The 17,077-nt window shown below is 39.3% G+C and overlaps 1 protein-coding gene across 1 annotated transcript; it reads left to right on the top strand.

The window, feature by feature from the left end:
* The first annotated feature begins 2,237 nt into the window (after window positions 1-2,237).
* On the top strand, window positions 2,238-16,457 carry dkk2 (dickkopf WNT signaling pathway inhibitor 2). Its single transcript, XM_061247104.1, has 4 exons — window positions 2,238-2,432; window positions 14,685-14,835; window positions 15,021-15,155; window positions 16,207-16,457. The coding sequence occupies exons 1-4, from the start codon at window positions 2,238-2,240 to the stop codon at window positions 16,455-16,457; spliced, it is 732 nt and encodes a 243-aa protein (XP_061103088.1).
* Window positions 16,458-17,077: the final 620 nt, after the last annotated feature.

Genomic DNA, 17,077 nt, shown 5'->3' with positions numbered 1-17,077 from the left:
AGTTACCGTTAGTTTCTCATGACAGGAATGTGAGAGGTGCTGAAAACTGCTATGTGCATAATTCTGCATGAAGTTTGATTAATTGAGACTGATTAAGACTAATTATATCTGAGTCATTACATTCTGGAGAGTTTGAAGGTAACCACAGAGGTCTTGGCTTCCCAGGCTTACTTTACTCAGAGGTCAAAATGGTCCTCTCAGGCTGCAATGCACTCTAATGAATATAGTACATTACATTCTTGTTTATACTCCTGATATGAATTAACTGACTTTGATAATGCTTTAACTGAATGTTTGTACATAGGAATTGCACACAGCCTTATTAACACAATATAACACATTCATAAGCACTAACTAATTGAATTACATCAAATGTTTATTGATTTGATAACATTTTGCTTCATAACTACTCTATCATTGATGCAGTCCTTTTGCTGGTGGCAGTTGCACTTGATCATGTGAAAACTGTACATTCAATTGATCAATGCCATACTCAAATACAGATTTCATCAGGAAATGATACTGTGACATTACGGTAAAGTAATATGAGTTAACATCAAAGAAGAAGACAAAATACCTAAAGCATTTTCAGACTGCTGAGTGTGCAATGAGTCAGCACTGCATTTTATAGAAATAACAAAAAGACTGAGAGTGGCATGTAATGAGCCTATGTGAAGATCTATTTTCATTATCTAGCCATCATGGGTATTAAAAAACAATTCCCAATTCTTGACAAATCTTCCTGTAGCCTGTAGCCTGGTGGTTAAGGTACAAGCCTGAGACCTGCAAGGTTGGTGGTACAATCCCCGATGTAGCCACGATAACACCTGCACAGCTTTTGGGCACTTGAGCATTGTCCCCTGCTTAGCCTAATCGACTGTAAGTTGCTTCAGATAAAAGCATCAGCTAAGTAATGTGTAGAGTTCCTCTTAAACATAGACATTAGAAAGTACATAGTTCTCTCTAAATACATTTTAAAAATGGATGAATGGGCAGGCATATGTTATAAATATTAACATTACAAGGAATTTTAGTTATTTCAGAAACCTCAACTTATTGTTCAGGAAAAGCTGAACAAGATATTATGTTAGGTATTGCTTCTCAAACAAACATGATTACCAATCAAAATAAAAGAAAATTGCATGCACAGATTTCTATCACAAATGGCAAGTGCACAAAATATATATTTTTATATCAATTTCAATCATGGGCTATTCATTGTCGCAAAGATAACATGTTCTATATTTGCAATAAAAATAAAAATTAAAGTGCTACTTACTGCTGTCATGCTATACAAAACAAAACGTTTGTAGCAACAGGCTTCAGACCAGCACTGCGCAAAAATGTCTGTCTATAACAGTCATGAACTTGGATTTCACGTGTTCTACTACAGGCTATTTTACTACAAAAAAACAAACAAACAAAAAACAAACAAACAATTTAAGCAATTATAGGATGAGCAATATTTTTTGGTATGTAGGCTTATATGTTGCTCCTTGCTGCTCATACAGAAACACTAATTAGTGGCAGTAAAAAGATCATTCTAATCACCAAGTCCTACAGTATGTGTGCGTCTGTTATAGCATCATTTAGCTCTCAAATAAATTAAATATTGTATTTTAAAAAATATTCTTAAGATTAGTGTCCTCACTTTGTTTAATGTTTCATTGTTCCCCAATATTTTAACTTAAACTGTCTGAATCAATAGTTATGTACGGTTAATTTTATGTTTCCCCGTGGGGTTTCGGGTGTTAGGAGTCTGGACAGGAAAGCTCAGCCGGACAATGCGCATCGCTAGAGCGAGCAGTGGAGAGAGATCAGTTTCACTCTTTGTCAAATCTGAATAGGGGCGGAGGAAACAAGCCCATTAAGGTCCTATAAAAAGAAAGCATCTGAGATCATAAAACACAGGGCTGCTCAACAGAATGCTCACACACAGCCAGGGATAGACTGCGAGATTTAAGTTTTGAGAAGACACTATGGGCATCAAGACCGAATAAGCATTTTTCATATGTGCAGTCAAGCCTATCGTTTTAACAATTGTCACTTTGAATAAGCGTTTGCAATTTTTCTTTTTTTTAATTGAAGCTAGCAGCTCGCCATTTAATTAATTCACGGCATACATTCACATTAGTGGGAAGAGTTACATTACATATTCAATTCACTCCGGCAATTAATAATCGAAGTAATAGTTGTTTTTATTTTAAGACATAAGTCTACAAGACTGTTTGCCAAGTATGCTAGTACTGGCCTGGAATAGGTGTTGCTGTGTTTTCGTGCTGCTAGTCGCAGCATTAAGAATGGTAAGGTCCCATAAGGCAGAAGCGGGATCCAAGGTGAACTCAATCAAATTGAGTCTTCTGGAACCTCCAACTGCAGCAACGAATCGTTCTGGGACCGCAGTCCCCAAGAAAGACAACCACCTTGCTCAGGTAAAATAGTTTCATTAATACAGTCATTTACTCAAAAGCGTATTATACTCAAATAATTCAATTAAGACATTATATTAATAAAAAAAATTGACGACGCAATTTGAACTCTCTTTATTTAATTATAATGTTCACTTGACGGTCGTGTTCAGAATTTTTAGAAAAAAGTGTCGATTAAACGATTATGAGTGGCAACGTGATGTACTACACTATGTGGGTACAGTAATATCAAAAGAGCTGTTTCTTTATAAAGTATCCAGGTGTATACAATATGAATTTGTTCGATAATTTAATTCAAGGATTTATTCCAAATAATAGTCTTTAGAGGGTTCAAAACACTGTGCAAAGTATAAACGTAGAAATGTTAGTTGTTGAGTGCTGTATATGGTGATGAATTTTTTTTAGCTCATCGAAATCTTGTCTACACCATTCCATCAGTTTGTGTATTGGTGACGCTGCTTTGGACAGGGTTGCAAGTCTAGACACAACTCTTGTCGTGAGATGGTTAGAAATTCTATTTTGGATGTTATCGGAAGTTTCCATTACCAGACGTTCTCAAAGTGTTAACCGCAGCCAACCAATCTTGCCATTTATCTCGTTTGTTGCTATAGATAACAAGATATTAATATGCCTCAGTCATGTCTAATTGGTAAGCTATTTAGGACATTGTTGGGATATGCATTTGCTTCATGGAAATATTTCCTTAGGACACATGAAGCAATAGCCTACTTCTGTGAAAGACCAGGGTCAGAATAGCCTGCGTCAAAACACTGTACAAACTGAGAGATTTACAGTGAATGTAGCTATGGCCTGCAGCGTAGGCTACCATGTAAAACCGCGGTTTGAAAGTGTTAGAGCATTTACAGAGTCAAAAGTCGTAAAAACCCAACCTCACCTGCTATTCATTTCTGGAAATTGCTGGCAAAGACCCCCATAAAACTTGAAAGTAATTTCAGACCTTGAAGTCCATAGTCGATAAAATATAGATTTAAACTCTTCATCTCAGCCGAAATGTCAGTGAAAGTTAACACATCGGATGATTTTCCGTCTGGCTTTCAATGTTATTTACCCAGCCCCGTCGCATATTGTTATGAAACGCAATGTGTACAGTAGCCTATATTTTTAATTGGTTATATGGATAAAAGTGTATACTTGCTTGCTCTTTTACTACTATTTTGGATTGAGATATGTTCAATTTTATTTTGTTTTGTCAATTTTGATGTTGCCAATGAGTATGTCTAAACCCTGATAGTTGCAGTTCTTGTCTAGCATAAAGGTACAGAAGATCTGCATGTACAGAGCGATGCCTTGTAATGTGGTTGAGAGAAGCAGAGAGGAGTGCGGGAAGATGGACATTGTTAAATAAATCATTTAATCCGCTTATGTTTATGTAGCACTTGTTGAGATTGTTCACTCAATGACAAGTGTGTAATAAATTCAATATATTATGATTATTAGAGTACAATTACATTAAATTCAGTTAGATATATAGCAACACTGAACATGTTAAGGTGCAAGGAGTGATGAGACGGTCGCTATGCAGCCGATGCTGTGTAGTTTTAGTTTACTAACATATAATTGTAACAGTCAGTTATTTATTGATTGAATATATCAGCGGATTATTTGAGATTCATGTCAATGCAGTTCTTGCTTTCACTAAATTAGTTTCATGGTGGTTGAAAATAAATTACTTTCAGATAAGTAAATGTTAAATTCTATAAATTCAGATGTAAATGCATGTACAGCATTGTGTTATTTATAGTTGTATCATGACCTATGCTTTAGACGTTTGGTTAAATTGCCTCTGTATCATGTCCACACCATTTATATCAAACTGATGGATAGCACAGCTGATGATGTAAGCATGTGGATGCCAGACTTACCACTAGGATGGGAAAATCACCAGCTTAGCAGTGTCGCCAAGCATCTTTTTTTGAAAGAGCGCTTACAGCCTTGTTGCACTAAACGAGTGCGGTTTTCAACAATGTGGCTTTCCACAGGGTGATTTGTGGAGACCACCATATGTGTGTGTCATGCCACATTTAGCAATGCGTTAATATAACGATTTGGCTATAACTTTAATGGATGTGGGTGTTCTGCTTTTAGACTGACAGAATGGTTTTTAGGGATTTAACATGCTTGCATAAGCATTACAATGGTGAGATGCACAAGGTCTCAAACATAGTAGCTTAAATGTGGCACATCTACATGCCTTTTAATGTGTAAGATCATAAATATGTGATTTGAATGTTCTTGACTGAATGTGACATGATATAGCAATCACTACTGGTAATTGAAACCAATGGAGTTCTAAAACACTGATTGAAAAACATATTCCAAAAAAACCTAGCTAGTCTTCAAAGTTTTAATGTGGAAGATGACATTCTCAGGACCACAAATGCCACCACACCACATTCTCACACCGAGGTTTGGAGAACGGTGGTGCCAGTGTGGAACTTCCATAGCAGCCTTTCGGTAACACTGAAGCTCAACTCTATTTATCTTTGATGATGTTGGTCAAGGTTTTTCTCAGTTAGCTAAAAGGAAGGTCTAAGCAGTTAATTTTGGTCAGAAAAAGGCATATTACTGTCGCTTGGAGTTGCAAGAATAGAAATTAGGAATCGCTTTCTCTTTCACAACAGAACAGTCATTTTAATTTGACGTTAGCACATTGGAATGTTATTTTATGGCAACATTCTGGCTATGTTATGCCTTGATGTTCTCAAATCTGAAATTAGTCCCTTGGTAGCTGACATTGCCATTGTTTGCTTAAAGGACAAGAGTGAGATGACTGGTCCAGTGACCATGTGACTTCACTAATGGGACAATAATGCAAAAATGCATTCTTTAAAAACAATGGTCAATGGTTTCTACAATGTTGTGGTCACGTAGTTTATGCAGTCACGTAAATGCCGTTGTTTTGTGGAAATGTAGTTTCCACACTGGCAGCTAAAACAAAGTGGTCTCTGCAGCAGTGGCCAGGGAAAAATAGTCTCATTTGTTATTTCATTCTGTGGATCATTGTGCTGTATTTTAAATTAGTATACCAGGCCTGTCTTCCCAGACAGGCAATGCCTGCAGTGCTCAACAAGGCTGTCACTGATTCAAGGGTCATGTTGTACCTGATGTATTTAATGGACATTCACCAATACATTTCAGCCTGATAAAAAGGACATTGTTGAAATGCTGCTCCACAGTGTTGCAAATAGAAGTGCTATCTTCACTTACACGTGTTTCCAGGAATGTTTTCATGCTTAATTTTATTTATCTCAATAAATTTAAAATACACTTACTGCAAAAAAGCAACTTTGTTTTTCTAAATAAGTGCTCTTGTCCTCTCAATTCTCAGTATTAAATGAAGCTTTTCAGATTGACTTGTTCTGAGCTGTAGCTAAGCCACTTAAAAACTTAAAGTGCTTTCACATTGAAATATGTTTTCTGGTACGGTACCCAAATTCATTCCAGAGGTAACAGGCTGGTATGAACAGCTGTCAGAGAAGAATATTTAACCACGATAGAATTCAAGTCCAAGCCATGTGAAGCTTAATGTGAATTCCTTTTCCATCAACGGAACGGATCACATGTCTGAAGGGGATACCTCACATTGCGTATTACATCCACCTTTATGAACTGAGTTCATCATTCATTTTTATCTCTTTTCTGCTCTGTGTCTTGTGAAACCACTTGCATGAAGTTGTTAACTGATCCTTCCAGAGATCACATTTTTTGAAAGACAAATCCCAGGAGAAGCGTACAGTATCTCTCATTGAACACAGCAGGCAACCTGCAGGCATCGGGAAGGTCCTATCTATGTACAGTACTGTCGTAGGGGGGACTTGTGCAGTGACAAAAAAGTAGACCTGGCAGACTTGTGCCCACCCTACCCAGGTGAAATTAAATTTAGTTTACAGTTGGCTAATTAAATAATTATCAAAGGCTCAAGCAAATGATTTCTTGGCAGGAGAAATTTCAGTCACCCAGGGGCTCAAATCTCAGTATTTGTGTAATTATCTTATAATAATCCTTTTATAAATGTACAATCCCCAAAATGCCTCCTGGGCCCCATTCCCCACATGTCATATACTTGCTCATTTTATGAGGTTTGAGAGTTTTCTTTGTTTTTCCACACAAATAACTTGATCGATTACCATTTGTCACCCGCAGTTCCCTTCAGAGTTCTAACCACACAATGGAGTGATACTGTAATTTATGTGCAACATTCACCTGTCTGTTTTGTAGAACTATGGGGTAATTAGATTGCCATTGCCTTATATAGACACAAATTAATGATATTTTCCACCAAAATGTTACACTAAACACTTAAAATGCTATCTGTGAGTCAGAAGAATTTATGGATTGAAATCTTGATTGTACTAGCTGTTTGTTTACAATCCACTACATATACTTTATATTAAGGGACAATAATATTTTTTTATATTGGCTCATTGGTTGAAAAATGGTTCTAACTGCCACAGTCATTGGCGTGGGGGCTCATTCGGATTGCTCGCATGTAGCTGCCCAAATTGCACTCCAGTCAAGTGATCACTGAAACTCTGTATACTGTTGCTTACTATCCAAGCAAAGACTACACATCTAGTTATAAAACAAATACAAACAAAACAAATATCAGTTTGCTATCGGTAGCAACAAGCAAATTAGCCATAGTTTTTAGCCACAAATTTACAAATATCCATTTAGGCAATATGAACATGGTAGCGAGTATTGTTGTACACGCGTGTTGCACATGCATCTCAGATGGATATTTGTAAATTCGACAAGCTAACTAATAGCTTTTTGCTACCGATGACAAACTGGTATCGTTTTATAACTAGATATGTATTCTTTGCTTGGATAATAAGCAATAGTATACAGAGTTTCACTGATCGCTTGTCTGGAGTGCAATTTGGGCCACAACATGTTCCATCTCTTTACTTGTTGAATCATGCGTGTTTAGCTAAACCTCTATTTGTCTCAAACTGTAAGTTGCAGTTGCATCGTTTGTGGTACACTATCATATCTTAGTTGTATAGCCAGCTAGTTCCATAGCCAAATAAGTTGCTTGCTCATAATATAGTTGGTTAGCTAAAGTGAAAACTTCAAAAAGATAAAACATATCTAGTAGTGTTGTGCAGCACATTAAAGTCAAGATTTCATAAAGTTTCATCTGTTCGACAAACATTTTCTGACTAGAACACTACGAAAAGACGGCAGGCTCCGTCGTGTTTGCCACCATCAACTTTCCAAAACAGTGCATGTTGTGGTTTGAGGGTGTTTGCTGCTGAAATTCCTCTCTTGGCCGTTAGGAGTCCAAAATTACCTATTGTACCTTTAAGAAGGGTTTACGTTCCTTATTTCCCTCTGTGACCACCGTAGTCTGTCTGTCTTCCAATGCATTCCCACTCATTCATTCCACCTGTTCTTCATTTAGTGTCACCACCTTTCATTCCTTATATGGATTTCCTGCCTGTCTTTCTATCTTGCCTCTCACCTGTTTCTCGTTGTCTGTTCAATCAGTTTTGTATTTATACCTGTCCTTTTCAGCTAGTTCATCTTCTCTAGTTTCCTGAGTCTTCACTTGTATTTGATGTCACAATGCTTTCTTTTTTCCACCCTATTTTTCTGTTTGGGTTTTGTTTTTCGTCCTGGTTTTCACTCTCTATGTTTTTGGTTTCTTGCCTTTTTGCTTCCCTGTTTTTGTCTGTTTTTCTGCTCCCTGATTTTTGTGATCTTTTGGTTTTTGTTTTTCTGCCCGGTTTGAGTCCATTTTGGGTCTTCCCTGTGGTTTCTGTCAACCCTGAGTCTGCGATTGGTTCCCCCTGCCCGGGGTCTTGACACTTAATGGTAATATATTTGATCCCTCCAAAATACCTTGACTTTGTAAAGAAACATGTCCTCAATAAATACATACCATTTATTTCTGGTTTCTGGCTTAATTTGGAGTGATGTGATGATTAGGTGATGACATATCCTTTGGGGTCATATATGACCCTAGTCAAAAGCAGCACATTCCACAAATGCAACATGTAAAGGAATCTTTATAAAAATCCAGAATTGTGTGGGGACAAGATATCAAGTGATACATACCCACAGATTTGTTTGGCAGGTTAGTCTATGTTCCCAATTAAAAGTATTGTATATGTATGCCTAATTAATATGTCAGAGCGTATATTTTAAATATGTAATGTTATAAGCATTGACTGTGAAGTATTTCAGCATATGGCACAGTACAGTTTCCAGAAAAAGACAAAATGTTGGGCTGTAGTATGAAGTATGGGATGTCTGTAGCTCAGTGGCTGTAGAACAGTTCAGCAGTAGCAAATACAGAGCTTGAGAAGAGTATCACTGACTGACACTGACTAAACATAAGAGGACAGAGTATCATATCACATAAAAAAGCATATATGCAATTTATAACAACGTTACCTCAATAATATTATATATTGACCTCACATGGGTACATGTGTTATGGCTTACTATCCCCACTATTCCTCTATATAAAGCCAATACGAGTGACATTACTAAATGTGCCTTAATTGTAATAATATAGATAATATAGACACTCAGTGAACACTTTATTAGGTAGACCTGTACGCCAGCTGGTTAATGCAGCCAATCATGTGGCAGCAACTAAAGGCTTACATACTACATGCAGATATGGTCAAGAGGTTCAGCTGTTTTTCAGACCAAAGGTCAGAATGGGGAAAAAATGTGATCTAAGTGATTGGAATGACCGTGGAGGGATTGTCAGTGCCAGACAGGGAATATGTCAGAAACTGCTAATCTCCTGGGATTTTCACACACAACAGTCTCTAGAGTTTGTGGGGAATGGTGCGAAAAACAAAAAACATCCAGTGAGCAGCAAAAACGGCTTGTTAATGACAGAGATCAGAGGAGATTGGCCAGACTGGTCAAAGCTGACAGGAAGGTGACAGAAGTACTCTGATCTTTACACTGAACATTTTATTGTGGAATCATAAAAGTAACGCAATCTCTGCGCCTATCCTTTATCTATTAACAGAGGCTGTATCACGTCCCAAAACACTTCCTTATTTGAGAACATTTTCTTAAGAAAATGTGGGAGATGACCTTAGTTGAGGGAAGAAAAAAGGGAAGAAAGCTTAGGTTAGAGAGACACATGAATTAAAAGCATCCAAACAAAACCTTGCCCTGTCAGAAGCCAAGAAAAGGGCATTTTATAACAAGTGGAGATAAGGCATGGTTATCCTCCATGCTTTGGATTTGTATCGTGGCTTTCAAAGGAAAGCCTGTGAAATGACTGAGCCCAGGCACAGGTAAGGAAAGGGAGACTCCTCCCTAGTGATGTAATCAATCCTAGACTGCAAGCAAGCAGCCCCTGATAAGAATCACATAGACTGTTCCACTGGGCCATCAGGCTTTGTCTCTGCACTGTAGTCATGAGACAACAGGCTATTTTAAACGAGACGACTACACTTTATTTGAGTTGTCCTCAGGGTATCATGTGGTTAAGTTTTTTCCTTGATGCTGGTAAATTGTCTTTGGCTATGCACAAGTGTGTTTGAGTTCAATGAGCTTAAACAGACACATTAACTCAGCTGAAAGTCAGAGCTTCTCAATGATGCCATTGTGAGAGAAACAAGGCCTACTCACTCTAACAGCATCGTTGCGCAGTGCAAAAACGGCAATGACTTCGAATTAAGATCCACGTTTGTATTTTACTGATATGTTTCTCTGTATCTCACTCCTTTGGCCTCTTCCTCTGTCATTAGTTCGGTAGTGAGGGATCCCATATCCTGTAGAAATCCCAACTAGCAGACACTCACTTTTCACCACCAAAACTAGCTCAGGTAGTTGTATCATTCTGCATCATCGTATTATAAGAAAGAACACTTGACATTGGACAACCAAATAAACAAGTTTCCCAGCATATATGAAAAAAATAAAATAAGCTACTGCTTAAAAAAAAATATCACAGATAATTTAATTAATAGTGTTTGGAATACATTCTAGCACATATTTGTCATTTTATTGTGTTTTCATTAGTGTTTTCATTTTATTTTAATTTTTTTAAAGTGAGTAACAATGAAGTTGATATGTTTGTTGAATTTACCGTACTGTATATAATAGACTCTCTAACCTTCTGGTACTATACTGATACTAATGGTCTTGCACCGTGTTCACATTTAGTTGCTGAAATCGGGATGTAAAAGCGACTAGTTTGCCTTTAACTTCTGTAGCCTAACATGGGGGAGAAGGGACACGAGGCACTGCATACCTGGCCCAGTTTGATTTGAGGCCGAACATTGCGGGGCACAGATAAGGCCTTGGGAGGGAAGCGATCCCCTTGTTAATGACACTTATTAATATGTACAGTAATGAAATGGTAGACTCTTATGCATTTGACTTTGTGTTGTGACTGAAAGGAAGGACACATTTAATGGGTCCTCTGCCCATGTAATTACACCATATTTAAGGACATGTCTTGACTGTTGAGCATTGAGGGGGGACGCTGAGATATCGTTTTTTTTGTACGTGTGTTGTTTTATACACTGATGAGCCGAAGAATTATGACCACTTACAGAAGAAGATATGCAGTTGGCTCTCATAGTCAACGTGTTGTATGCAGAAGAAATGGGTAGGCATAACGACCTGAGCGAAGGGCCTAATCGTTATGGGTCGAAGCATCTCCGAAACGGCAAGGCTTCTAGGGTGCTTCTGGTCAGGAGTGGTGACTACCAACTGACCATGATCCGAGGAGGGATAGGGTGTTAGGCGCCCAAGGCTCATCAATGCGCAAGGGCAACAAAGGCTATCGCGTCTGGTCTGAAGGGATCAGTCTGAGTGCCCATGCTAACCCCTGTCCACCATCAAAAGCTCCTACAATGGGCTCGCGAGCATCGGAACTTGACTTTGAAATAATGGATGAAGGTTGTCAGGTCCGATGACTCCTGTTTTCTTTTACATCCTGTGGACGGCCGGGTATGTGTTCACCGTTTACCTGGGGAAGAGATGGCACCAGGATGCACTGTGGGAAGAAGACAAGCCAGGCGGGTTTATGAAGCTCTGGGCAATGTTCTGCTGGGAAACCCTGGGTCTGGGCATTCATGTGCACGTCAACTTGAGTTCAAGGTGTGCCCTGGCCTCCACATTTCCCAGGTCATAATCCCATCGAGCATCTGTGCAATAATTATGTTAAATAAATCTGGTGAGTGATTTGATGGGTGCATTAAAGCACATGGCAAACCTAAGCATGCACTCACTGATCACTTTATTAGGTAGACCTGTACACCAGCTTGTTAATGGAAATATTTAATCAGCCAATCATGTGGCTGCAACTAAATGCATTAAAGCGTGCAGACATGGTCAAGAAGTTCAGCTGCTTTTCAGACCAAATGTCAGAATGGAGAAGAAATATGATCTAAGTGACTTTGACAGTGGAATGACTGTGGGTGCCAGACAGGTTGGTTTGAAATTTGCATGTAGTTTGCAGAGAATGGTGCAACATTAAAAACAAATAATTGTGGATGTAGTTTGACACACTGATGGACTGTTGATAGATATTTATTATTTATGATCTACACTACAGTACCTACCTGTCTCAAATATCAAAATGGTCAGTGTTTCTTTTAACCTTGGTAAAATGTATATAGTTACCTCTACTCAAACCTGAGTGTAATTTGAAAATGCTTACAGCTGTTCTGATGGCCTGTACATGTAATTGATGAATGATTCTTTTGATGGCAGCATACTTCCTGATGTCTTTTTTGGTGCCGGCTGTTGGATTTGCATGTGGGCCCATGATGGTCATAAATTGGGGACATGTGCAAGTTATCCATCCATCCATCCATCCATTATCTGAACCCGCTTATCCTGATCAGGGTCGCAGGGGGGCTGGAGCCTATCCCAGCATACATTGGGCGAAAGGCAGGAATACACCCTGGACAGGTCGCCAGTCCATCGCAGGGCACACACACCATTCACTCACACACTCATACACTCATACACTCATACACTCATACCTATGGGCAATTTAGACTCTCCAATCAGCCTAACCTGCATGTCTTTGGACTGTGGGAGGAAACCGGAGTACCCGGAGGAAACCCACGCAGACACGGGGAGAACATGCAAACTCCGCACAGAGAGGCCCCAGCCGACGGGGATTCGAACCCAGGACCTCCTTGCTGTGAGGCAGCAGTGCTACCCACTGCACCATCCGTGCTGCCTTGTGCAAGTTATGTTTATCCCAATTGCGAACCCTGTATTTATAACAGAATGACACCAGATGCTGGCTTCAATCGTCGTTGGTGTCTGAAAATCTATAGTGTCCCCTTCTATATGTAAGCCATTCAGGTCATTTCTAATAATAATAATAATAATAATAATAATAATAATATTAAAAGTGCTTAATTGAATTAATTCAGTGCCTTTATAAAATCAAAATCCTTCTCAGAATAATAGTATAATTCACCTCAACCATCAGCATTTGAGGATGCATGGCAGCCATTTTGTGGCAGAACACTCAACACAAATGTTGTTGTGTTGAGTAGAAGGAAATATTTATATATATGGATTATTATATATTTATATATATTTTGACAGCACTCGTCAGCTAAAGATGCTCCTTAGAGTAACTTTATCAACATACGTACATGCTTAACTATGCATACAGGACAATCCTGAACCACCAGTTAAATTGGAGAATGTCAGGATGGCCAGATTGTAAATTAAGCCTGGAAACAGTGGAATAGTCCTATTTTTTGTGATAAGTGGCATGTTTAATAAAGAGAGTAACGGCTTTGGTCTTGCAATGACTTTTGGTTTGAGCTCTCTGAAAAATGTCATCCCCTCTACGTCATATCCTACATCATGTCTCCGTCACTGAATGGGGGTGATTGTTCTGAATGGTCTTGTGTGGCAAATTCCAGATATTAGTGCCATTTCTCCCAACCATGTTCTAACCAAGCCCACTGTCAGTTAACTTTGGACACAGGTTCCAAACACAAAGAAACTTGAAATCAACAACATGATATACTTGAGGAGGAGAAGGACTGAGGAGAATTATTATACAGCTAATGCCAGAGGCAAATAGATGCCATGTGTACAGCATTACAATATGACAGCAGTTCCAGTAACATCTCCTGGTGTAGTTGTGGAAAGAGTGACATTGGCCCTGGTTATGTTCTTTATTGCTGTAGACTAGGTGCTATGCTTAAGCTAGAACACAGCTATGCTATGATATATCTTTATCTCAGCCATTTCAGTTACATTAATGAATGTCTTAGGCATTTTGGGAGAAAATTATGTCACCATCATCATCACATTAGCGGAGAGCAGGAGTGGTACACTTTTGAGTTTTCTGGGAGAGCAATGCCATGGAAAATAATATTAAAATAAAACAGCAGATACAAACCAACACTCAAAGAATAACATTTACAAGAAAAGTTATACATTAGTGATTAGGATTATGATTTAAATAATCTTCACCAACACTTTCCTGATAAGAAAGCACAATGACTCTTGATTGAATTCTGAAAATGTGATGTTAAAGTTGTGCTAGCTGTACTTAGTAATTCCCTCAAACATCTGCTCCATATTTGTTATTATCCATAATCATGTGAAAATAAATAAATGCTAAATTAATCTGATAACTTTATAGTACAGTTGCAGCTTTGTTTTATTGCTGTCATTTAAACATTTTTTTAAAAGACAGATAAGCCACATTATTGTAGTTCGGATGGTCTCTTTTGATTGAAATTGAATTCAATCTGTTTTCATAAAACCAATATACTTTTCAGTAACAATCATTTTGGATGGTTTTATTGCATCAAAGTTTGTGTTCTAATTTTTGGAATTTTAAAGGCTTCCCCTGAAGCCACTCTGACCTGATTTTATCTTGATTTGTTTGTTTCCAAATGTCTAAACCATTCGCTCTCCAGTTCAGTTAATGCAAACTGTATGTATGATGAAATGTTTTAAAAGGACAAAGGAATCGCTTTCATCTTCTCCCTCAGTTACCTTACGCATTTGTATGTTGGTTAGATATATCCTACTGGTGACCTGCATTCAGGTTTGCTTGGTATACATCACGTAAACATTTTCAGGACAGGAATGGACATTGTCTGTCATATGACCACTTTTCAGAGGTAAACCAATAAAATAGTAAGGACTGAGGTGTCTAATAGTGCAGTGTCCCTTCTGCTTGAGGAGCATCATGCATGACTCCCATGCAACACGACTCACTGTCCATGCTGCCCTGTCCTGTTCCTGGTCCAGCAGGTGTATCCTTGCAGCAATGATAAGGAATGCAGTGTGGGAAGCTACTGCCACAGCCCCCAGCACGCCCCCTCCCGTTGCCTGACCTGCAGGAAGAGGAAGAGGCGTTGCAACAGGGACACCATGTGCTGCCCTGGCAACCGCTGCAGCAACTGTACGTCCATGCTGACATCACACCTCATTCACTTCTCTTACTCTGGAATTACAGTAAAGAAAATGCTTCTAAAATGCTTGAGTAACTGTGTCTTTAAGGGCTAATAACCACAATGAAGGTATGCTCCATATCAAATACTGTATTGACTTATCTCACTCTATCCCTCTCTCTCTCTCTCTCTGCAGATATCTGCATTTCCGTTTCGGAAAGTGTTCTTTCACCTCACATCCCAGCTTTAGAAGACCACAGCAAGTCCTCATCCAGGGATAACAGCTGGAAAAAGAGTGGCAGAGCACAGCCCAAGTTCTCTCATATTAAAGGTCTCATGCGTCATTGTGTTTTGCACTAGACTGCAATGTACAGCTACTATACATCTCTGCCTTTGGCTAATCTAAAATACAGGTGGCTGTGTACCTGGTGAGCCAGTAGCAACATTTTAGGAGATCTATGAGCAGAATTCACAGGATGAGGTGGTGACCAAGCCACACAGAATTGTTGTTTCATACCAATATAAAACACATTCACATCTGTCAGCAGAACATTTTATTTAAACATTATGTTGTGCTAGCATGTTTCATTTTAAAATAACAAGCATCTTAACTGAGGTTTTCATGCTTGTCAACAAAGGTGAATGCCCAGCTAACAATCTGTGGGTCTCAGAACTTTGCCAGACTTTAGGATAGTGACAGTAAATGTTTCCAGAACATGCATTTTCCAGGTTTCTGGATGCCCTGCCAATGTTATCTTTAAGGAAAATTGCAGGAATGGTCTTGAAATGATAACTTGCAAGCAGGACAATATTTTTTTTATAATAGAGTCGTTGTTTGTGTGCAGACAACCAAAGTAAACAGTTGAGAAGGAATGTAATTTCATGGAAAACATTAATGCATAATTAAATACTTTATTGCTGTTCCTTTGAACAATTGATACAAACCTTCTGTGTAAATGGGACTTAATAACTAGATCATGTTTGTTCAGACTGCTTTTTGGTATGACACAATTTGCTATTTCCCTAGAATTGCAATGCAACATTTAACATTAAACATCATTGACATGAGGTCTTAGCTTTTCTGAACCACAGTTCTTTTCATATTGTTGATATACAGTATAATGCAAGTTTTTTGTTTACCTCTCCGTTCAGAAGCAATGCTTAACAGGATCTTGGAAAATGCATATGACCATGAAGACATGTAAAAAAACATGTCTGAGTCACATCAAAAATCATAGTGTTACATCTCCTCTACTTCTACTCACAGTAGAATTTACATGAAACATTTTGTGCATTGTTCACCTGGATTACGGAAAAAGAGCATTTGTTGAACATCTAGTTGACATGCTTCCCAATTGAAATGCCCCCTCCCTTTCCCAAAGCTCACGAGGGAGAACCCTGCCTGCGTTCCTCGGACTGCTCGGATGGCCACTGCTGCGCCCGTCACTTCTGGACCAAGATCTGCAAGCCGGTGTTGCGGCAGGGTGAGGTGTGCACCCGGCAGAGGAAGAAGGGCTCCCACGGCCTGGAGATCTTCCAGCGCTGCGACTGCGCCAAGGGCCTCTCCTGCAAGGTCTGGAAGGAGGCCACCTCCTCCTCCACATCCAGGCTGCACATTTGCCAGCGGGTATGAAGGACAGCTACAGGCATCCCCCCCCCCCCCCCCCCCCGGTGCTGGAAGAGACTATCTTTAAGCAGGAGGGACTGTGATGGAAGGGACCTGGAGTGGGGGGGGGGAGGGGGGGGTGGAGGCATGTTCTGGAGGCAGCGGTGTCACACCGGGAGGGGGGTGCGGATGAGAGTCGCGTTGCCGGCGCTGTAGGAATACGCTCCCCTGCTGTCCTTCTCGAATATCTTCGCTGCAGCAGCCGCAGGAGCCACCGAAGCCTGCGGTGAAGTCTTCTGGTTAACGAAAGCCATACACACAGTACATCTTAAAACCTTCAGTCCAGGGGCTCACTTTCTTCAAATGGGGAGCTCTACAAGAATTAGGAGGCAAAAGTGGGAGAGATGTTTAGATAAAACAGCGGATCTAATGGCTCCAGTCTCTTGGTTCTTTGGTTGTGTCGTTAGTTTGCTTTGTTCTGGGTGCACGTTTGTTGTAGGAAGGTAACCAATGCACACACTATCCTTACACTTTTCATAGCAACCCTAAACCTGAAGAATCTGTGTAAATATCTGGCTGTGCTAACTGTGGTATCTGTGTCAAATGAACTAATTTAAGTCAATATCTTAGACTAGTTATTATAGCTT

The sequence above is a fragment of the Conger conger genome, chromosome 6 (assembly GCF_963514075.1).
Source record: "Conger conger chromosome 6, fConCon1.1, whole genome shotgun sequence".
NCBI classification, from domain to species: Eukaryota; Metazoa; Chordata; class Actinopteri; order Anguilliformes; family Congridae; genus Conger; species Conger conger.
This window is presented reverse-complemented; position numbering and strand designations above follow the sequence as displayed.